The sequence below is a fragment of the Dermacentor albipictus genome, chromosome 8 (genome assembly GCF_038994185.2).
Source record: "Dermacentor albipictus isolate Rhodes 1998 colony chromosome 8, USDA_Dalb.pri_finalv2, whole genome shotgun sequence".
In the NCBI taxonomy this organism is placed as follows: domain Eukaryota; kingdom Metazoa; phylum Arthropoda; class Arachnida; order Ixodida; family Ixodidae; genus Dermacentor; species Dermacentor albipictus.
In genome coordinates this window covers 106,301,559-106,324,745 of record NC_091828.1, presented here as the reverse complement: position 1 = coordinate 106,324,745, position 23,187 = coordinate 106,301,559, and the positions used below count along the sequence as shown (strand labels likewise).

General features: G+C 42.8%; 1 protein-coding gene across 2 annotated transcripts; it reads right to left on the bottom strand.

The window, feature by feature from the left end:
• Nucleotides 1–986: 986 nt before the first annotated feature.
• On the bottom strand, nucleotides 987–21,877 carry LOC139048946 (mitochondrial glycine transporter-like). 2 transcript variants are annotated; one of them, XM_070523940.1, is made up of 11 exons: nucleotides 21,509–21,877; nucleotides 20,865–20,977; nucleotides 19,963–20,050; nucleotides 18,469–18,539; nucleotides 14,817–14,922; nucleotides 10,740–10,809; nucleotides 10,058–10,156; nucleotides 8,323–8,489; nucleotides 6,402–6,498; nucleotides 5,073–5,125; nucleotides 987–3,579 (listed from the first exon to the last, which is right to left on the bottom strand). In XM_070523940.1, the coding sequence occupies exons 1-10, from the start codon at nucleotides 21,569–21,571 to the stop codon at nucleotides 5,115–5,117; spliced, it is 885 nt and encodes a 294-aa protein (XP_070380041.1). In that variant the 5' UTR covers nucleotides 21,572–21,877; the 3' UTR covers nucleotides 987–3,579; nucleotides 5,073–5,114. The 2 variants fall into 2 exon arrangements, with proteins under 2 accessions (XP_070380041.1, XP_070380040.1); XM_070523939.1 differs by lacking the exon at nucleotides 5,073–5,125 and having other exon boundaries at nucleotides 6,406–6,498.
• Between the last annotated feature and the right edge of the window lie 1,310 nt (nucleotides 21,878–23,187).

Sequence of the window (23,187 nt, the reverse complement as noted above, 5' to 3'; positions counted from 1 at the left end):
TATGGCAGTGGGCAGCTCTGCGTGTGGCGCCACCTTTGCTACGTACCAGTGCTGCGCTCGAAGAAAGCTGTTTATAGTCTTTTCTCAAGCTTATGTATTTTAATTTTACTCACTCTTTAAGTTCATTTTAAATTGCGCACCTCGATCCTTTGCAGGCTGCAAGTCGCAACACGCTATTAATGTGTCGCCAAATTCGAACCGGCGAACGTACGTGCTTCAAAGCATGGATAGCAAATCTACGAAGAACCAGATTCCGCGCGCTCCACTTGTGGTGCTGATTTCAAGGTGCCCTGTATGATTTCATATGCCCTATCAACACCACTAACTTCTCACCTTTTCCGAAGCATGCCGGCAGCTTCCGCGCTTACAAAATTGACCGTGTCGCCCCCCCTCCAATTTGTTGAGGCTTTCTTGGATCTTCTCTGACAATGCCTTCGAAATTTGGACACCTTTTCTAAGCAACTGTCTTGTCTACACAATGGCTAGAAGCATATGGCTTGCAGACATCAAGTGCTAGCCGTCCTGAAGAGGTCTAAACTATAACTTGACATAGCTTGAGCTGCTTCTAGACGGCTCAAGCTGTACAAGCTAGCTAGTAGCCAACTTGTGCTTCCTGGGTTATTTGACAGCTGCTAAATGAGCCCGCATTTTTTAAATAAAAAGCCATGAACAGCTGCGAGAATCGGAATTCGTCGTATGCTGTCTTGTTCATTCTATAATTCAAGTTCCAGCTGCAACCAAATTTAATGCATACATGGTCTCACTTTCCTTTTTACTGTTTTAGTGTGGATGACTGAAAGCCTGTGCAAATACAATATGAAAAAGAAAGAAAAAGTATTTTCATAAAGCTTGCATGCATGCATGCAACACGTATGTACAATTATGTGGTGTCTGAAATTCCATGTATTTGTAGCAGTCGAATCGCAAAGTAAAAGCATTTAATATTGTGTGCATTGGACTGCAGTATACAGTGACAACAGCAATCGTACGATGAAAAATTACCTTGATGTGTATTTACAAAATACAAAGTCCTTTACAAGAAATTGTCAACTATGCATAAGATAGCTCTAGTTAAAGCATCCGAAGGCACAGGCTACTAATCAGAGATGATAAGCGCTCAGTATAATGTCTGCTTCACAAGTGTAGCGCTAGTTTTAAAGTGCTGCTGATTAGGCCAAGTTAACAACAACCTTCTCAGTGTGATGATTAGTTGCAACAGATCAGATACTTCTTCAGAGCCAATAGATGCAAAAAGATCATGCTTCCATCTGTACAAATGTACAAAAAAACATGCAAGAAGAACTTTGCACAAAGAAATGGCGTCGATGTTGCATGGCATGCAAGAAAACAGTTGCATAGACAGTGCTGCAACAGTGACGTTGCATAAGCCACAAAACGTTTTCACAGGTTGCACTTGCAGGACTGCATCTTCACTTGCAACTGCAAAGACATCCCGACTCACACACAACCCTCGCCTGCCTGTTGTCAAGTTAAAGAGCAAAACAATGCCATGTTTTCTTTTGAATAAATTTCACAAACCCTTCTTCTGGCTAAGTTTGTAGATACGGACAACCTACATGAGGAAACGCTGATGGTTCAATGACAACAAAAACAATGTAACACTTTCCTTAGAATTAATTTCATTAGCTTGCCACTGGCTAAATCCGCAGATGAAGTGCAGTATGCGCAAGGCAACAATGACACTGAATACGAACCACCCACCAACTCTAAAAAAATGTGGACGTATGAGCAAACACGTAAGCGACTCACACTGTACATAGCCGACGCCTAATAAAGTTGCATCGAAAAATCATGGCAGAGACCACAGCATATGTTACCAAGGGTTACAGATGTCATGGAACATGTAGGCTACAAAAATCTGAGTGTGCTGGCAGACATAACACAAAACCGCAGCACTCAACTTCCTGCTTCCAGGCTAACAAAAATATTTAGCTTTGCATGTCTCCAAGTTCTGTAAACTTTTGCAGCAATGTGTATAGTGTTTCCCAGCATGATAAAAGTAAGTATACAAGCTGCAATTACTCTCCGAAGGCCCTCAAGACTCATTCAGCCACCATGCATCAACGTCTGCAAGAGGCAGTTCCTTTAGAATAAAAGCCTCGCTGGCACATGCCTGAGCTCAATCAAGAAACAGGAACCATTCCAAATGATGAATCCTCTTTTACAGTTCTAAAACAACAGTCTCCTAGAGCTTATTTCCAAACGTTGATGCTCACTTTGTATTCCTTGTTGAACCTGAGGGCAAGGTAACTGCTGCCTACACGATACTAGTGCGACAACCTGTAGCTTAAGAGGAAGCTTTAGCTTGGGCCCAACTCTGACATGGCCCGTTCAAATACATTTAAAACGCAAAAACGTTTTTCTGAGATAACCCCTGGACTGATTTTAATGAACTTTGTTGCATTTGAGAGAGGAAGTTAAATTCTAGTGACTATTGCAAGCGGAATTTCGATTTATGACCTGAATTTTGTTTAAAAGATTTTCAAAAATGAGAAAGTTAGAAAAGAATACAGGAGCACGAAGTTTACAAATGAATAGCTCTGCATCAACAACATATATAGCGGTTTTGTAAACGGCATCCGCTAGAGCATTCAAAGTGGACAAATTCGATATGTCAATTTACAGCTTACATTAACTCGTTACGTTATGTACAAGAGGTCTGCAAAAGCTGTATTTTAATACTGCTAAATTTTTTTAGATTAATGTGTAACATATCAATTTTGTCCACTTTAGATGCACTATTATATGCAATTCACAGAATTGTGATATCATTTTTCATTGGACTTAGAGAGTTGTAAACTTGATAGCTTCATTTACTGAAAATTTTTGATTTTTGCCAATTTTTAATAAAAGAAATGACAATCTAAATAAAAAATTTGAAACCAACAGTCACTAGATCTTAAGTTTTTCTTTTAAATGCAACAAACCGCGTCAAATTTGGTGCAGTGGTTGCCGAAAAAAACTAATTACCCCTTCACATGCATTTCGATAGGAGCACCCGAACTAAAGCTCTCTCTTAAAGAAAAGTAATTTATGTGGCTGGCAAGTGATTCATTACAGTGCTTCAAGAATGAACAAGCAATGTGCTCGGTTAGATACTTTGTAAAGAAGCTATGGCAGCAAAGAAATGAAAAAAGGAAAGCTCATTACACATGAGACATAGCCATTCGAAACAACATGAACATGAAACAACATGTCAGCACAAGTCAGCAGAACTCTCAAAACCACCACAGCTCCAGCGAGTCACCTCACCACGAACCACCTTGGCTTGAATCACAGATGCTACCCAACAATGCTTGTGGGCAAAGGAGTCTGGACTAAGGGCACGACTAGATTCAGTAACAAACAGTGAGAGATGTATGTACAGTGAGGTATAGAGTCTGGAGGTTGGTTCCACTTGGAATTCGACGTACAGGAACAGAGTCTGAGCTTAGAGGCCAAGGGGTCATGCAGGATTGTTGTTGCCCGGACGAAACTTCGCATGAAGACTTTTTTGTTTTAGCTCTGGCACACTGAAAAACTGATTTTGGTTCACTTCTTGATGAATCCTTTGGTAACCTGCAAAAGAGATGAAAAAGAGCCCAACTGTAAGCATTGTGCAATATACACAGAGTACAAGCAGCATTGAGAAAAAGGAGCACTGATACAGCTTCCATGTCGCTTAACAGTTCTTGATTCAAATTGACTTGACAGACATGACAAGTTTCTGCGAATGTTGGGCATGCCTCTACTGTTCTCTTTGTATGCACCATCCATTTTTGCTTGGACATTTTATACTTGCCCTGGTAAAATATCTGCAGACAAATTTCTTCATTTGTCCCTGGTGAAGATCAATGATAAACTGTGTAAACATTGATTTCCTCTAGCATGAGCTATAAACACGTGCTATGTCACAATCAGCTCTAAAAACTAAGATGCAATGGGCCTGCTCAGGGAATGAGTATGCCACAAACTGCACAATTAAGAAGCCTGTCTGCATTGTCTCAAGTGCAGTGACTATGATTCAACAATGCCTGAAAGAAAAGTGCATTAAAGATGGCCTGTATGCATGCCTCAGTGGCCCTTACATTCATCATGCACTTCCGGTCTGAGTAACAAGCAGTCATGGGACATTGACTGGTGTTCACTAACTGCTGGTGTCCTGTCATAAGCCTTCCGTGTCAATCACGCTAATGATGAACATAGAGCCAAGTTAGCGTCATCATGCCACTTCCTTCGTCGCGTGGATGTTCCATTTTGTGACACTGACGCACTTGTGACGTGCACACTTTCATTTTGCAGCATCGACACATTTGTGATGGACACATTACTACAATCTGTGATGCTGACACACTTGCGTGTGCAGAATGTTGCATTTTGTGGCCTTGTCACATGTGCACATTGTGCCATTTTGTGACGTGACGCACATGCATGTGCACTCTGCCTGCAATGGTGACACTGTCACACTTGTCACTTGCAGTACTCCATATTGTGACAGACTTGTGATGAGCCATTAGCTACATTTCGTGACAATGACGCACTTATGATGTGCACACTGTTCCATTCAGTGACACTGCCACACTTGTGTGGCACACTGCTCTATTTTGTGAAATAAGGCCACTTTCAATGGATGCATTATTCTAACCTGCAATTCTTATATACTTGATATGTGCACACTGTTTTGTTTAGTGACACTGTCACACTTGTTGCTTGCATTGTTCCATCATTTTGTGACATGGTTACTTGTGATGAACACACTGCTATATTTTGTGACACTGAAAAACTTGTGAAGTGCAGAATGCTCTATTTATGTGATGTTTAGTGCTCTTTTCTACTCACATTTCAAGCTAAAGGTATTAATATTCCCTACTAAAAACTATCATTTGCTGTGTACAAACAGAAGAAAGACTTTGCACCAAGCTTTTGCTAGCATTTTGGGGAGCAGTTTTGAAGTGCGTCACTTATGTTATCGTAGTGTTTACTAACGTGACAGTAATCATGGCATAGCAAGACACATTATCACATGGCCAAGCAAATGACAAAAACAAAAGCAGACAAAAGACACTACTTGCCACACAACACAGACAAGAACAATGCCACGGTGTAAGCAGACGTCATGTGGTGACTGCCTGAAAAGCAGACAACACAGGAGTACCATGAGACACTTTCATCACTTTCAACACATAATGAGACACTACAGAAGAACACCAAGTCAACATCTGTGAATTAGCCATTAAAAGTTCAATATACAGTTGGCTCCTGCTAATTTGACCTTGGTTAATTGGAGTTTTCACTTAATTTGAATGCACTCAAATGTCCCAGCGAGAATGTAGGAAATAACTTCTTTAGTTGGAATGCAAAAGCATGCTGCTTCAGTTAGTTCAATCCAACCAGCACCCTCACACGCACAACGGTTATTGGTTTTGGTGCAACAGTTAATGCTTTTGATTATGAAAAGCTTTAAAAAACAAGAAATTCATCAAATTATGCTAGTGATTCTCTATGCATTAAGCTGTTCTTTTTATCTTTTAGTGTCCAACGCTCTTTCCACCCATGAAGTCATCTATTTCCACTTTTGTGCCATGTCACGAATACGGCTGAAATTGAGGCTAGACTCAATGCTGTGGAACTTTTCAGTCCAACGCTAAGGCAGCATTTAAACATCTCGGTGCTCTCCGCCATATGATGGTTGAGTCATGCCTGACAAGCAAGAAGCAAAGAAAAAGACATTACAGATTGCTTCAAGTGAGAAAAAAGATGTGAATTCATTAATTTTTGTCGCCACTTGTTAATTTTACCTTTGGTATAATTCTACCAAATCTTGTGGTTCCACAAGGTTCGAATTAACGGGAGTCAACTGTACACAATTTCTGTAGCGAAAAATAAAGTTCTTTTGAATTTTTCGCACAAACCTAGGCTTTCATGTCAGTATGACGTCATAGACCTATCTGATGGTACTTTCACACATACCTGGCTCTGTTTTGCCCAGATGGTGACTCTGAAATTTACCAGGTCCCATCTTCAAGTGGTGCCCTCTTTTCTTTATTATAGTGCTCTACTTTACTTTATCTGCCATGACAACAAGCTGTTTCAAATGTTTTTTTTTACCATGACCCACTTAAGAGTGGAATTGCTTGCTTAGTGCTGCCACACGGTTATTACTGTTGATAAATTCGAACATAGTCTATTAAAAATGAAAACCTTATGGCATGGTATATGGGCATCTAGATAGACTAGGAACCCAAAAGGACACACACAACAGCTATGGGAGAAAACAAAATGCATTTTTGGTAGTCTATGCTCATTTTGTCTACTTTGTTGGACTTTTGTTCAGCCTGTATATTCACAAGGTATACTTCTTAATCGCTGCCACACCAATGGAACCGTGTGAATGCCATGACTTGCCTGCTCGTAGAATGACCAAGCCATGGCAGTGACCAACGTCCTTCGCAGCATCCTTGGCACCAGCCCCCGGAAATAACCAACCATGCCCTCCTCCTGCAAGTGCCATTGACAGGGCAGCACACCTGTGACTATACTCGCCAAAGCACAATGCAGGATGTAGCCGTAACACGAAAAAGCTCAGATGACTGCCAAATCACTGCAGTTAACATACCGCATTTCAATCAAACATCAACGCAGCATCTTCCCAACTGCATCAGCAAGTACCTTGTAGTGCCGTATGCAGAGCATTGCCACCATTTTCTTTCTTAATACATTGCTTTTAATTTTCAGCTCTCTGAACAACAAAGTCATGAGGATTTAATTTAGAGCATCCTGGGTGAAATTTTTTTGTAATGGATTTGGGGGAATACTTAACGGCGACGTGACAGAGGACTGGGCATGTTGGTTTCAATGCACATTTGTAAATAAAAGTGAGGGTGTGACAAAATCTCGTTGGGTCAGCATGAAAACGTGGCGAAATAAAATGGAAAACTGACCACAAAAGATTTAGCGAGGTCAACGTCACGGGAGCCGAAACACCGACCTTACTAAATCTTTCGTGGTCAATGTCTCACTTTATTTCACCATATCTGTAAATGGGGCAAAAAGAACTGCTAGTCTGTGCTATCGGTAACGCTGTACAAGAGTGACTTTTCTTTTATTTTGGGGGGAGAGGACACCATGGCAATCAACACTCTTTGTACTGATTATCATGCCTTCTTCTTTCACATTCTTTTTAAGGTGGCCATCTGCATTGTTTGCACACAGCGAAGTTATGTGATCATTGCCTGTATGAAAGAGGATGCATTAATTTTATTTATGATCTTTCTTCTGGGATACCACATTTGTGTGTCTGATCCTATTCGTTGTCTTGAGTTTTTTGTGCTATTTACAAATATAAATACTTAATAGATGTTCGGTGTCTTAGCAAAGCCTTCTCCTTTAATAAATTGGCAGAAGTAATTTCCAGTGCTTGTTCATGATACTATGGAAACTGTAATGAAATGGCTTTTTGTGCAGCTCTTCCCATAAATCTGATAGTCTAACAGTATGAAACATGCTACGCCAATGCCTACTACTCCATTTTGAGTCAGTGTGTATCAATCTAAAGAGCCGACTTCAACTACAACCATAGTCCTACATCATTTTGAGCCAGAGAACAGCCCTAATCGCCTTTGTCTTCATTATTCCACAAAGAATTTTAAAGCTGAAAGGTGTAATGTAGCTGGTTGACTTGAGTGATTCCTAACATTTTCCAGTGGCACCAGTTTTTCAGCTGTGCTTCGAGAGCTGTGCCCCATACTATACAACCACTGCTGGTGGCCCATATAGAAAACGTTTTGTCCACACAACTGGGCTCAATACCACAGTTGGACCCAGTTGGACTACAGAGAACCTAGTTGGACTCCTGCAGCAATTACTCAGACTAGGATTCTCTTAAGAGGTAGCTTTACCTTGAGGCCAACTCTGATTTTCCTACTGAAATACATACAAAATTCAGGAATGCAGATTACTGCCGAGCCGGTGAGAGTGCATGGTGACGGTCACCATACAACGTCACCAGCTTGGCTATGAATCTCTTCGGCATCGTGCCTCTTGAAATGCAGAAAGCGGATCACTGCTTGTGCTTCAACCGGCTTTACCAACTGGCACTGCCATTTTTGGTTTGATACCCTAAGGGTGTTTCGCGGGATTATATAGAACACAATTTTTAGATTCTGCTAAATCTAGAGAGACGTGCGCTCATTTTGACGCCTATCGCATATGCCTGCTCCAAATTCATGGTACTGATGAAACAATCTTTACAAGCGCCTTTCGTAAATGACTGCACTGCAGGAACCTAGTAACCTCCATGGTTCCACAGCTCTTCACACACACCTTGGCAATGAGGAGAATGGAGGTGAGGATACTCCGGAACTTTCCCGGCTGAAGCTGCATGTGGGTCTTGATCACATCAGCCGGCTGCGTGACGAGCGAGGCAAGTAGGCCCGCCACCAAACCGCAGGTGAAGTTGGCGGCCACCAGGTGGTGCCCTTCCCTCACTCCTAGACGGGCGAGATTTGCAGCAAAGGGCCTCATTAGCCGATGGCTGCTGCAACAAGGTTCCAACACTTTTCACCCCAACATGAGAGACAACCTCCTTCCCCAACACTAGAGACCGCTGGCTGCCAGAATAATGTTTCGAAGCTCCAGATCTCGATCTCAAATATAGCAGAGTTTCACCAGGAATACTACCTCCATCAATGTGCTCGTATTACAGAAAGGCTTAAAGCGAGACGTGTTGTTGGGCGAGTTGGTTCATGATACGGAATAAAATAAAAGAGCACAATAAACAAAGAAAGATACGGGCAGGGCAGGGAAGAGCACAACTGCTCACTAACAACTGTCACTAACAACTGGTGTATTTCACGAAGAAGTGAAAGCACAGTTGATGGTGAGCACATGAAAGGCTAAACTGACGAGGTTGTTAGTTCTGACAAAGGAGTGGCCGGGTTTTCTTCCCCTTTTGATTACCCCTGGTGTTTGTTCGTACACATTTGCAGACCCTGAACTGTGCATTTTTTTCTTCCTAAAATATATTACTTAATAGTGAGCGCTTGTGCTGTCCCCTGTCCAGTCTGCGTCTTTTTTTAATGTGCTCCTTAAATTTATTCCTTAATGCGAGACATCCATTCCACATTGGGTTAAATTTAAACATTCAACTTAGACCCATCACGGTGGCTCACAGGCTATGGGGTTCTGCAGCTAGACATGGGAGTGTGGACTACACTGATAGGGGAAATAAATGTGAGAAGTGCTTGTACGATGAGCTTTGGGTGCACATTAAATAATTAATCAAGGAATCAATCAATCGACCAATGTTCAAATTAATCTGTGATGTGGTCTTATGTAGACTGGGCTATGAGGGACTCCACAGCAGAGGAATTCAAATGAATTCTGAACCCCGGGGTTCTTTCACATGTGCCCATGCTTGGTATACGAATGTTACTGCACTCCACTAGAATGAAGCTGTCAATTCCTGGGATAAAGCCTGTAACCTAGTAAACAGCAGCAGAACACTACACGCACAGAGCCGCAGCTGTGGGTAATCCTCAAATCAACAAACTCAGCATTATGACTGAATCATAAAAGTAATTGGGGGCACACGAATGCAGTCAAGAGAAAGTGTGCGTGAATTACACTGCACTCAAAACAATTCAGGAGAAGCATCAATGCATGGCACAGACTGGAGATATAGCACCTTTGGGTCATGTGCTCTTCCAAATGTGGAAGAAAGACAGGACAGGGGCACTCCAACACTTTTCATCAAAGCTACGAACTTTGTCCCCCAAAACTCCTAAAGCGGCACCCTTGAAGAACTGTCTTGCACATCTCGTAATGTCACACACATGATTTTTCATCCCATCACTCAGTGCGCGATCATTAGCTTCTTCTCAAGCTTCCTTGTTAACCTCCAAGTTTTGTCTTGCAGTTGACATGAAAAGACCGCTGGTGATGATGATGACGATGACTACAAGCAGTACGGCCAGCACATAGGCATTCAGTGGATATGGAAAGCACATAACAGGATGCGCTTTTGTTACGATTGGTCCATGTGCATGGGAAAACTCACTTTCAGGGACGAAGCGCTTGGCCTGGACGTAGAAGACGAGGTAGATTCCCGAGTATGGAGCGTCCCGAACCAAAGTCGGAATGAGACCAGAGTAAAGACCTGCAGGTTAGAACAATGGCCAGGTCAGCAACAGTGAGCGTTGCAAGCGAAGTGAATGACCAAGCGAAAGGTCAAGAGTATACATAACGAAAAGTGAAGGAAGCACACACAATCTGCACTTGCTTTTCTTTAAGGCTGACTGCAGTGAAATTCTGCACGGAAAACGGTGTCTGTGCAAAACATAACACTAGAAATGCAAATCAGGAAACGCTAGAAAAAAAAATACTTGATACTAAACTAAAAAGAAAAAAATATGTCATTGCCGCTCACTGGAAATGATGCAGAACCCTGAATATTAAATAACAACACAGCACCTGGGCATTATCTACAAGACCTGGCAATGTCTGTGGCATGCTGATGGGTCTTGGAGCTCATGGTCTGGGATTTGCATCATATCTGACGAGGCGCCTTTGTTGTCTACTTAGGAGCTAGTACTTAAAGGCTGTTAACAGTAAAACAAATTTCCATAATCACCAGCACTGCAGCTTTGCAAAGATTGCTCCGACATACCCACTCATTTATAACCAATTTAGCCAAAGTGAAATCTCTTTGCAGTTGGCGTTTAAGTGGCTGCAGCACCTACCTCGTAGTCCATTTGTCCTGTAGATGTCCCTGGTGGCCTCACTCATAGTCCTGTAGTGGTACACTTCACTCTGAAAGTACGAGACAAGAAAAAAAATGTTAGATTGTGGCATTTAATCATCTCGGAGCTACTCGTATGGACTACGAAAAACACCATCGTGGGGGGGCGGGGGGGGAGGGGTTTAGGATGATTCACAAGTTTTCTGCATTATCCCAGTAAATTTCACATTTATGTTTGATAAGCATAACAAGTAAAGAAATACTGAGACACATCGGAAACCACTGAAACGAATGCACACTGGGCAGAGATCTCCCTCCTTTTTCTTTTTCTCGTTTTAGTAACACTGCCAGTGTTACTATTCACATTTGATAAATTTAAAGTAAAAAATCATAAATAAATTACAAGGTTTTAAGTGCCAATACCGCAATCACATTACGAGACTCCGGATTAATTTTGACCATCTGTAGTTATTTAATGTGCACTTAAATCTAAGTGCAGGAGTGTTCTTTGCATTTCGGGGCCCATCAAAATGCAGCCGCCACAGACGGGACCGAACCCACGAATTCGAGCTGAAAACTCGTACGTGTGTCTGACAGCTTGCATGCAGCCTGTGCATGCAAACGGAAGCTGTCGTTTGACTGGGAAAGTGAGATCCAACAGTGAAAACAGTGAAGTGGAGTTTTGTTCTTCAAGCGAAGAGGATGATAACATTGTTATCATCAACTACCGAAAGTGGCGATCCAGCGAGTGAGGACGGCAATGACATCAAGAGACATTGGTGCAGCATGGACATCAACCCCTCCCGCCCTTCCTCTTTGTGTCTACACATTTTCCATGCCTTAGCTCGCAAGCTAAGACACAGGAAATGCATCAGAAGTGTTCTAGAAATGGGCAAGTTTAAAAATATTCCATAACAAAAGAAGCAACATAAATTCACTTTTCGTAAGGATATGAATGTTGTCACTTAGTGGTTCTGCAAGTGCAGGAAAATCCATCCACCAAGTGGGGGGTCTGGGTTATCGGTGATATGGTAAAACTTTAAAGTTCACGCCAGCGCTTCGTGTGCACGAGACAGGAACAACTCCTCCATAGATGCACCACCCTGACACGCCTCGATAAGATAACATAAAGCATGGATTGCGATGTGCTCGACTCCTTTTCCAGGCATGTGAAAGTATGGCTTGTCAACAGCACTGCAGCGCTGTTTTTTTTTCATCTATACAAACATGCCTTAAACCGTGAATGTAAATATCATACTGAGAGTCCTTATCATGCCCCACACTTTGCACCTGCTGGGGGGAAGGAACTGCCTAGCGAGAAGAGATGTGGTCTGGCGCTTGAACACGGGAGCGACAGGCAGTCATGTGTCTGTCGTCAGAGGCAAGATAGGCGATATGAGATAAGGGGACGTATCGGCTCCAAGCTTCCTCCTGCCTCTCACTGCTTCACGCAAACATAAAACCACGTGCTGGCATCCTCGTGCTTGCATTCTCGACGCCAAAGGTGAACGACCAGAGGCGTCTGCGTGAAACGTGGCGGGAAACAGACTACGCCCGATGGGCTTCCGGGTGGCGACAGCCGTGCTGATCCCAGCTCACAGCTTCGCCATGAAAGATCACTTATCAGAGTGTCTGACTGGCCTCCTCTACCATCAATGCTTTAGAAGAATGCCAGTGACACAGGAGACTATCTCTGGCTCACCCCGTACACTAGGCGATGAGCAAAATTAGAATATCGTAAAAGCAGGAGCGAACGTTTCGCCAAATGGACTCATTTCTTTCAAGGCGCCTTGACAAAGACAAGTACACCTGTCGAAATGTTGGCTCCTGCTATTACTTAGTTCTCGTTTTGATAATCGTCTTGAATTTCCATCTCCCGCCCTCCCCGTGTTTTGCATAGACCCGTACACTAGGGTAATTTGTGAGAGTCCTAAACGCTCTCATTGGAAATACGATCTTGAGTGATGCTTTTTAGCCCTTGAACTGACAAATTAAATTAAATTCTGGGGCTTTAGGTGCCAAAGTGACAACCTGGTTATGAGGCACTCAATAATTGGGGGACTCCATATTAATACTGACTAACCGGGGTTCATCAAGGTACAAGAGCATTTCAGAATTTTTGCTTTCATCAAAATGTGGCCACTGTAATCGGGATAGAACCCGCAACCTCAAGATAGCCTCTAATCTATATCAGTAGGTCTCAAGCTGACAATTTCTTTTAAAAATTTATTTTTCTAATAAATTGGACATGATTTCCTGATATTTCTTGTATGGTATATATATGAGAGAAAAGTGCAATGCTTTAAGTTGCTCAACTGACCAAGCAACTTATGCAGACTGTTGTCAGCACATCCTTCCTGCTTGCATCACTGTCCCATTATCTGCTTGTTCACCATGGCGACAGTGCAGTTCATTGCCTGTTGGTGTCGATTGGTTGCGACACTCCTTCAGACTGCTCTTCGAAGCTGAATCAAGTTTGCTCACTTAGAATGGTTCATCAGGTGAAAACCTGATAGGAGGTATCTCTTTTTCCTAACCACATTGCCTGCAGCGAGCCAACGAAGTGGACACACTCGACCACAGAAAAATTGGCAGAAGCATAAGGGGAATGGGGGGGGGGGGCGTAAGCAGATGCTGCTGTTGACGACAACAGGCAGAAAGATCGTGCGACTTCCTCGATAAGCGCGCGAAACGAAATAAAAAGGCTTTCGCAGCTTTCCCAAACCCCTGCAGTTTGTTCGCCGAGATAGCGGGAGCCTCAACCCAACTCACACACACACCCTTATCAGTGCCGCTTGTCAGCAGGAGATTGTGCCTGCTGGCTCTGAGAATTGTAGATTCAGCTTGCAAAAACCAAAAGAAAAAAGAAGACCCACGCTTGACGAGAGGTAGGCATTGCGGCAAAACTCTGATTTCTTTCCTTCGTCAGCTGTCTGATAGCAGAAACCGAATGGTTTCCAACGCCTCACACTGCGCTTTGTTAAGGCTACAGCAGTTTCCCATCAAGGAGGCCGCGCAGCACTTTTGCACTTGCAGTGCTCTAATAGGAGGTTACAAAGTTGGAAAGTGCTTTGTAATTTAATGGCTGTTATTTACTTCCTGACACATTGTACTGTCCTGGCAGCATTAGGCAATACCTCTCAGTTGCTCCAACTTCTCTTCCTTTTTTTCCCCCTTTTTTTATTGTTTTCATTGTCTGTGCCAAGGTTTCACATTGTGTGAGCAAGCCGGAAGCTGTTGAGGGTAGTTTCGAAACTAATTATTGCTTTATTTTCCATTTAGAGCATTTCACTTGTACGTCATCAGCATGCTATAGTTAGTAAACTCAGTAAACGTTGAGAACACATTTATTCACTGTATCTACTATAGAGTTTTAGTACAGCGCAAAACGCTCACGTTAACAATGCACGGTGGTGCAATGCTAGCGCTATCATACACTGATGAGCGCAGTGAGAATTAGTCTTGCGTAAGCTCGCAAGAGCCCCAGCGACGCTAGTGTACTGGGCATGCGCCAGTGTGGATCAATGCAACGCTAATGCAGAATCCTTGCATTTCCTGCTTTACACTGTACTAAAACTATTTATTACAAACATTTACAGCTAAGAACAGACAACTCAAATGCCTGTATCACGCTTTCGGTGGCCAAGATTGCAAGCAGCATTTGACGCATGCACGCAATGGTATGCTGAATCAATCAAGGTAAATTGATCAACAGAAAGGCAGAAACATAGACTGAAATTTTTACACATTATACGCCATAACAGAACCGGCATTAACAAAACGGAGTATCCTTTGGAGCTAATGTATCTATCAAGGTGCTGTCAGCACTCTGGTAACCTTATCTTTTTTTCATCCTTTTAACTTATGATGCCCTATTCAATGGGCACTTTGATTTTGTATTGCTTATGCCATTTCATATTGTATTTTGCATTTTGATTTCCCCCAGTTCCATTGCTCAGCTATGTTTTCAAACTGGGCTGACTCACGCTCCCCCTTCTGCGACCCCACAGTAATGCTACTACAGCGCTGCAGGAGTCCCGTAAATAAAAGATATAATAACCTAAACAATGAGGCTGACCTCGAATCTTGTTTTGATGACTGTGACCGGCAGCAGCACAACACCGGCTATGGACCGGGCGCTGGCACCAAGGAACATGGCTTCGCTTGAGCTTGGGTTGTCAAGGCTGCGAAGTCAAGGCAATCCATTATCCCTGCTGTAGTCGAGAGCCAGACTTTCACTGCGAGTCTGCTGGCCATTCTTGTTGAAGCACAAACCAGCTAGGCTCAGTTTTAAAGCTGGCTCATCACTGCATCAGGTTGATGGCACACAATAAAGCTCCTACATTTCCTGGTATAATACCACATCTTCATGTGTACAACCCACGCCAAGAAAATTCAAGTCTTCAAGTACCAAATTGGGATCGAAATTGCACGAAAATTTTGCCTTCATGCGTAGCTTCACGGCAATGCCAAAGTGACTGCCGTGAAGACGCACCCAAAGGCAGAATTCATGTATACAGTCGAACGTGGTTATAACAAGTGGCCTTATATGATAAAAAGAGTTCGATGTACCAGGTAATTCGATATACCCAAACTTGCCAATAATTAACTTATACGAACTTCTGTGATGCATTCATTACACACGGATCTGTTATCTCCAGTGGAAGAAAAAATCAAGGATTTTTTCTTCCACTAATAATAAGATAATAAGAAATTTACTGAAAATGATAGCATGCGTAGTAGGCAGCAATTTTTGCCTAATCATGGCAACAATAATAATGATAATAATTACCCAGCACATTGTGTTCATGGCATGCACTCGGCTTTAGAGGGCTGGCGGCATACACTCCATATTTGATATATCCGATTTCCACTTCATTATGAGGCGATTATCTTACAAGGGTACCGGTCAGTAACTTTCAGATGTTCTATATAGAGAATAACTTGTTTGACCCAGACTTGTTACATTCAAGTTCGACTGTACTTAAAAATGTGAAGTGCACTGCCGTGAAGCCCAACCAGAAGGCAATTAGCGTGCTTTGCATTGCTGCGAGGACATGCCACGCTTCAAGAGCGAACAGCTGCGAACGCAATGACGAATTAACATAGAAAGTGAAATTGCTTCCAGAGCTCTAACACGAGGAACCCTGCGAGACTAATTATGAGATAGCCCATCAGTATCGCTTCAGGTGTCGCGCGCTCCCACCACCGGCCAAGCAAATCGACAAAATGCAAGCGGTCGCATTTCGGCGACTTCAGACGAACACATACCCACACCCAAAATACATTAACAAAATCACAGGGGGCAAGGAAAGTGACTAATGTAGGCTCTGTTCAGAAACAGGAACACTCACACACATAATGTGGGAATGCACCTCGCTCCCATTCTCTCATTCCAGTCGAGTCCAGGCTGTCCAGTCAGGAGTGAGACTGACTGGACAGCCTGGCTCAGTTTCGGGGACGTCGACCGACAGCTTGAACTGGTGGACTGGGCGGAAAAGGTCAAGCAGGCCCAGGGCCTTACTTGAGCCCAAACCCTCAGCCACGTCCCCCTTTACCCTTCCCCTTTTCAATAAAGTTTATCACCACCAGCTCTAGCTGGCGCCAATGGTGGTGCCAGACTGCTTTCATTAAGATCTGACGGCTGTCGTATGGCAGGCAGGTTATGCTAGGCTTATTTTTTCCTCCTCAGTGTGTTTCAATTGGAGGTGCGGGTTACCTACAGGAGAGTGTTATCCACACAAAAATACGGAACGTATTCACACAAATTTGCACAAACACTCAACACTGTACTGCCATCATCCTTTGTCACCAGAATTTCTAGAACGGTCAAGAGACTTTCAAAATGGATAAATGCAGAAGTCCCACGAGTCAACACCAAATAGTGAGGGAAAGAAAAAAAGCGACCGGGAGAAGAACTGGCAGGAAAATTTGGCCTGCAGGACACTTTTCAACATTTGTCGGACTCATGAGAAAACAGAAAGAGCAAATAAAGCAATCAATGCGTACACATGAATATCTTGCAGCTGTCAAGTGTCACAAGACAATGCAGAGGTTTTCAAGCACTGATAAACCACTGTACAGAAATCAACTTCATGAGAATTGCAGAGAGTAGAGAAATAAATGATAAGTGGACTCAAGAGGTGTTGCATTCCATTCAGGACTTCTCCCCTAAACAGTGCAAGCAGCAAATGTAAGGAAAAAAAAAACTTTAGTGTTAGGCTTCTACTTATTGCAAGTCCCTCTAATGCATGAAGAACTTGAGTTTCTGGGAGGAAGCTGGCAGGCACATGAAGTTTGTAATCGTGATTATTTTATATCTGTCACTGGGCGTAGATACTTTTGCTTTCTTTTATGTTGTGTTCGCTCCTTGTGCTTGTTTTCTTATCCGGCCTTCTTGCCTGTACACTACTTCTTCGTTAACCAGTATAAGTTCCCTGCATATCAAGATAAACCTCGGTTGGATGTTAGCACTCATGTTCGTCTGTTGTTTCCCCGTTCCCTGCTCAGCGTCACAGAATTCTGCAACAAGAATGGAATACAAACTTGTTCAGTCTACCACCCTTCTATCGCTTACACATGACAGCAAAGAAAAGAAAGCGTTTTGATTTTATAAATTTTGAAAATTTAAACAACTTTTTCAAGATTGTGCACCCGTCAAATGCCAGCAGAGCTTTGTGATGAGCACCAAAATGCACGCTGACGAAGACCGCAGCAACATCTCGGACGAGGGAGTGTCTCAAGACTACCGTAATATCTCAACAAAGATGGTGCAACTGCAGATAACATGTCATTCGAGACAAACACGCAACTGATAGCCAGACTACGATGTCCGGAAGGATGCCAAATGCAATTGCGAAAACAGCTCGAGACGTGACTTGCGTATTCCTTGCTCACGAGATTGGAGGCGAGTGGCAAAGCAACAAAGACAATCTCTTGGGCGCTAAGCCAGGGAGAATGTTGTGGCGAGCTAGGTTAATGACCAGTAAACGCCTGCACTCCCTTAAATATGCATTAGTGGAAACCAATTTTAATTATATAGTATTATCCAATATAGAAGCAAGAAAACTACTTCAACTGTCACATAATTCGTGCAAAATCTTTCTTACAAACCAACTTAAGACAGCATGAAAGTGAATGAAGTGTGCACATAAAGTTAAAATGTGATGTACAAATACTCTAGTAAAAATATAACCACATATTAAGGACAAATTTGAGTGCCTAAACTTGGGTCCTAATTTGTTGTTCTTGAAAACTGTGATCAGAGATAAACAATGAAGAACTTGACAGGCATGCACAACATGCATTTGTAATTAATGTGTATGCTTCAAGTAAAGCAATCAAGTAAAGCGGTTTCATCCTTACGAAGCATTGCATTACTGCTCAACTTTCTTGTATACAGTCATTCAAGAAGTACAACATATCAGTTAACATATCTGTAAACATATGATAAACTGAAGTGCAAACTCTTTGGCCTCAATATAACCAACACATTCCATCGAAAAATCGACATGTTACATTGGCTAGCAAGATTTGTTAATACTTCGTCATGGATGCAGTATATCATGTGGTAAAAAAAATGCAAAGCAGTTGAACTGTCTAGAACTGCATTACATACAAGAATGATAGGTTTCTCTTAGCACTCTTGCAGTCTTTATTGCTTGCGAAGTGGCTGCTCTCTAAACCTATACAGACGGAAAAGTGCTGAAAAAAATTTTTTTAAAGCTTACTGGAGGCTTGTCTTCAGGAAATGAAGGGTGCAGAAGTACAATCCGACTCCAGGAACGCAGCGAACGATGGACTGAAAACAGAAAAGCCAAATATCTGGCATCACAACATTCTCCACAGGTCTCCAGCTTTCTTTCTTTTTTTCGTTTTCACTTTCACTTTACCCAAGGAGCATCAAAGGGTCTAGAAGAACTGCTATGCAGAGAGAGAGAGGGTTTCAAAGAAAGAACCTCCACAAGTGAACAGCTGCAGATTTTAAAAAGTGTCAAAATGTATATGAGGCATGGCAGCGCAGACAGCTGTTATACACATGACAAAGCTTATACAAATGTTATACACAAAACAACACACACAGAGTATTTTAAGCTTGCAAATCCCCAATTGCTGTTCTACATTAAGGGAAACTAGAACAAATTTTTCACCTTTACTCTAGTCACTTGCACTTGCACAAAAAAACAACAATGAAATGTTGTTTGAATTAAAACTTATATCGTACAGTAATTAATTATTTATTAATCACTTTGTTTAACTATCCACAACTGGAACTTTGCTCTAGCACATCAAAAAGATAACTAAGGGCTTTGTGTTAGCTTTCCTGGGCTTAAATATGCATTGTGAGGCATCAAACTCAGGATAGCATATATGATATCATAGGCAAAACAGGGTTAAATCAAAGGGTATTTGCTCTCGTAAGAAAAATGAAAATCCCTAAATTTACACCAGATGGCCAATAGGGTTGAGAAACTTGTATTTTAATGCATTCATAACCGGAATGAGCACTCAAATAAATATATAAAAAAATATTTGCCCCAATATTTATTGCTACTGGCTCTCAGTATTCACAGCACATTTACAAGCTGCTGGAACAAATAAGCCATTTGTCATACCAGGTCAATGTACCACGCAGCTCTTATTAAAAAGACCCCAAAACACCCTTCAACAAACATGCGGTAATCTCCAATGTAAAACTGCACCTACTCACAAATCACTTATCAAAACTTTTTCTACACCATCATGGAGCAGCAGCATCATAAATAATTAAATCTTTCCCTCCACAGCCCTCGCTGCTTCATCGGTTGAATACACTTCCAAATACCATTACGTCCATTATGTGTACCGAAGGAAATAAATCTGTTTTTTGAACAATTTGTTGCCACATTTTTTTTTTCAACATTTGCATGCAAGAACAATAAAGATGGTCAGTATTTTAGTTGAGATACAAAGCCAGCAAGTGTTGTACATTTGTATTCTATTTTATTACAAAATTACAACATTAACTGTTTTGACATCCCTACTTCTGTGATATGCGCTTTCACTGTCTTGGCTGATGAATGCACACTGTAAATGATCAATCTACAATGCAGCTCCTGTTTTTTTGCTTGCAAGAATGAAGGGCCTCCACCAACAGCAGCTGGTTGTAGTTCTCCATGACTGATTGATTAATTGGAGTTTATAGTCAATAACTTTGAGGGACCAAATGCCTTGCACTCACTTACAGGCACTGTGCCTTTCCACAGACCGAAGACTCTTTCATTTTTGACGACGTGGACGACATGCTTGAGCATACCCACTCTTGAGGTCTCCCTGCACACAGAGCAAAAAAATGATCACCTGAGTTAAATAAATTTGACTTCGCTTTCGTAAAAGACAGTGCAGCACAAGATGTTCTAAGTGTGCTGAAGTAAGTCGGGCAGTGCAATAAGGTTGGCAACAAGATAACTGTAACTGTTGCAACTGTTAAAGCTGTCGTACGAGTTTAACCAGCCTCAATCATTTGCTCTCGCTGATTGGCTTTGTTATCACGCACTTGCTGCCGAGCAAGAAACGCGCTTTTGATACGAGATAATGCACGATTCTTGAATGCTGTCGTTCTTTCTAGAAAGACGGGCCGGTCAATTAGTTCACAAGCGTGCTACCGGCTGATTGCAATATGTTGTACAAATTAGGCCATCACCACAAACGCATCTAGAAGGTTCGACGACACTCATATGGTCACAAGCAAGGAGTGGCATTCAACGACCACATTTATTGCTATTGTAGCCTCCGAGTTGTACTTTTCTTTAAAGGCCACAAGGCCACCCGGCAAATGCTTTGCAGCTTGTCTCCAGTCTCCTCCTAACTGCCTGCATGTGCCGTCACATCCACTCGGCAATAGATTCGATAAGATCTATAGCTTTGTACAGTGGTGCAATGACTAATGCTTGCTGTGACCAAATGTTATGGGAACTCTCACGCGCAAAGAAATGAAGCAGATGATGCAAGAGTAAATTTGCCAATCAATCACGGTCGAGTTTGTGTCAGCTGCAGATAATACCTGCAATAATCTCGCCACAAAAGATAATAAGAGATAAATCCCCAAGTTCATTGATTGGCTTGGTTGTAGCACACCTATACGCACCCAGAAATCTGTGGTTGTTGTAGTCTGGTCTTCAGCAAGTCCAATGGCTGGAACAGTAGTGTGGAGAATGTTCCGCTCAGTGAGCCGGCGAGGAATGACTTGACAAGTGGTGACTGAAACGCAAGCAGAATTGTGATACAATGATTACAACGCACATCGTACGTTCAGAAAGCAAGCCATCTCGTAATAAAACTGCGGCATAACGAGGTCTGCTATAAATGTGCCACGGCTATAGCTAGTACCGCATATCCCAGGCGAGTTTCGATAGACGTATTGTGGCTAATTACGAATGCGACCACTCAGCAAGTGCTACTGTATACGATAGGTAGTACACGTACAAACTTTTAGTAAAGGAGCCAGTCGAATGATGCAAAAGCCCGATATCACGAAACAAACCTAGCAGACGAAGCCGATCGAGCAGACGGTAACTTCTAGCAGACGACGCGCGGCCCGCCCGGAGGCAGGAACGACGACACCGCATTGCTCAGAGGTCAACTGCCCCGGTTACGCAACGCGCCTCGGTTTCAACCAGTGCAATGTCACGAAGATAAGGACAGGTTAGAGAACGCAACGCCTATAATTGGCCGATCGAAACGATCGGCGCTGTAGAGAGATTGCTATAAAAATAAATGCGATAAGCTCACGCTTATGATGACGTCCGCCATGGACTTGCTTTCGCTGCGCTCCTCGGTGCCAGACTGGCGCATGAAGGCGCGCCGGCCGTCAAAAGCCTTTTCAAGGCGAGATAAGAAACCTTATCGTCGTGTAGCGGTCGTCATCGCACGGGGCCGCACGCCCATTCGTCCAGGACGGAGGGAGACGTCACAGCGTCAGCGATAAGACACCAGACGACTGCCCAGACAAGGGGGGTCTCGCAACGTAGCAAAAAGGGCAGGGCAAGTCGAAGGAGACGCACTTGACGACGCTCGGTGCACAGCACTGCATTGAGCGCGGCGAACTCGTGCAGTGTCTTATGGCGAAATGCAGTAAACAGGTCAAAACTAACGGCTTTGTATCTGGCTTATGTTGACCGAAACGCTGAAACTGAAACTGAAAAAACATGTTGTTCGCTGTGATTTTGTAAACATTTATAAACAAAGCGTCATAAGTCTTCACTGTTTCTATAAAAATTCGGAGCGCAATTTATCATACGGGTGGCATACATTTCTGAAAATGGCACCTTTTTTTTTTGTTTATCAGAAGATAAATAAATAAATTGAAATCGAAACTGACGCTGCTGAAAGTGCGCAAACTTTCCATTTGTGACTCTGCCATCTCAAGGCACACGCAAACGTGGCATATTTTGGAGCGCCCCAGTGGTAAAAGCAATTTAAATAAGTATGAGGGAAAACCGCACCAACAGAGGTATGACGGGCCTAAAGCCAATAAAAGAAAAAAAAATAATAGGGACCAAAAACACAAAAGGGAGCGTGTTGAATAAATAAAGAAAATTGTAGAGAGATAAATCCTGAAAGAGGTATCGGGAAACCTGATTACGGAACGAATAAGACGTAATTATTGTTATATCAGCTGCAATAATTTGGCGTGTGAGACCTCGACAATTCTACCGTTTTATTTGAGAATGAATGAAATTGAGAATGAAATGGGGGTCGAAAATCCGACAGATGTATTGAGCTGTGAGCAGCGTTCAGCGGCGTGCACTCTTACACTCACTCTTACACTCTTAAAACGGTTGCACCCTTTGGGGTGTATATTTGTCCCACAACAATAATCGTCATCTGCCTTGCTTGCGTTTCCTTTCCTGAAAACTCGGCGCTCGCTACTTTCCTGTCGAGAATGCTGCGTCACACTGATAAGGCGCATGCCGTTCGTGACTGGGAAGTACCGGGCTCGCCGCGTTAGAGAAAGGAAACGCGGGCAGCACGGATGACGATTATTGTTGTGGGACAAGATACGCCCCAAAGGGTGTAAATTTTTCTAAGAGTGTACACTCTTAAGACTGTTGCACCCTTTGGGGTGTATATTTGTCCCACAACAATAATCGTCATCTGCCTTGCTTGCGTTTCCTTTCCTGAAAACTCGGCGCTCGCTACTTTCCTGTCGAGAATGCTGCGTCACACTGATAAGGCGCATGCCGTTCGTGACTGGGAAGTACCGGGCTCGCAGCGTTAGAGAAAGGAAACGCGGGCAGCACGGATGACGATTATTGTTGTGGGACAAGATACGCCCCAAAGGGTGTAAATTTTTCTAAGAGTGTACACTCTTAAAACTGTTGCACCCTTTGGGGTGTAAATTTGTCCCACAACAATAATCGTCATCTGCCTTGTTTGCGTTTCCTTTCCTGAAAACACGGCGCCCGCTA

Excerpts from the sequence above, each read along its gene's own strand:
- LOC139048946 (XM_070523939.1), bottom strand. The coding sequence starts at position 21,571 with ATGCGCCAGTCTGGCACCGAGGAGCGCAGCGAAAGCAAGTCCATGGCG. Across the intron at positions 20,051-20,864 it reads CAACAACCACAGATTTCTGG|GGAGACCTCAAGAGTGGGTA; the intron begins GTGCGTATAGGT and ends CTCTGTGTGCAG. Across the intron at positions 6,499-8,322 it reads CCATTCTCCTCATTGCCAAG|GAGGAGGGCATGGTTGGTTA; the intron begins GTGTGTGTGAAG and ends TGGCACTTGCAG.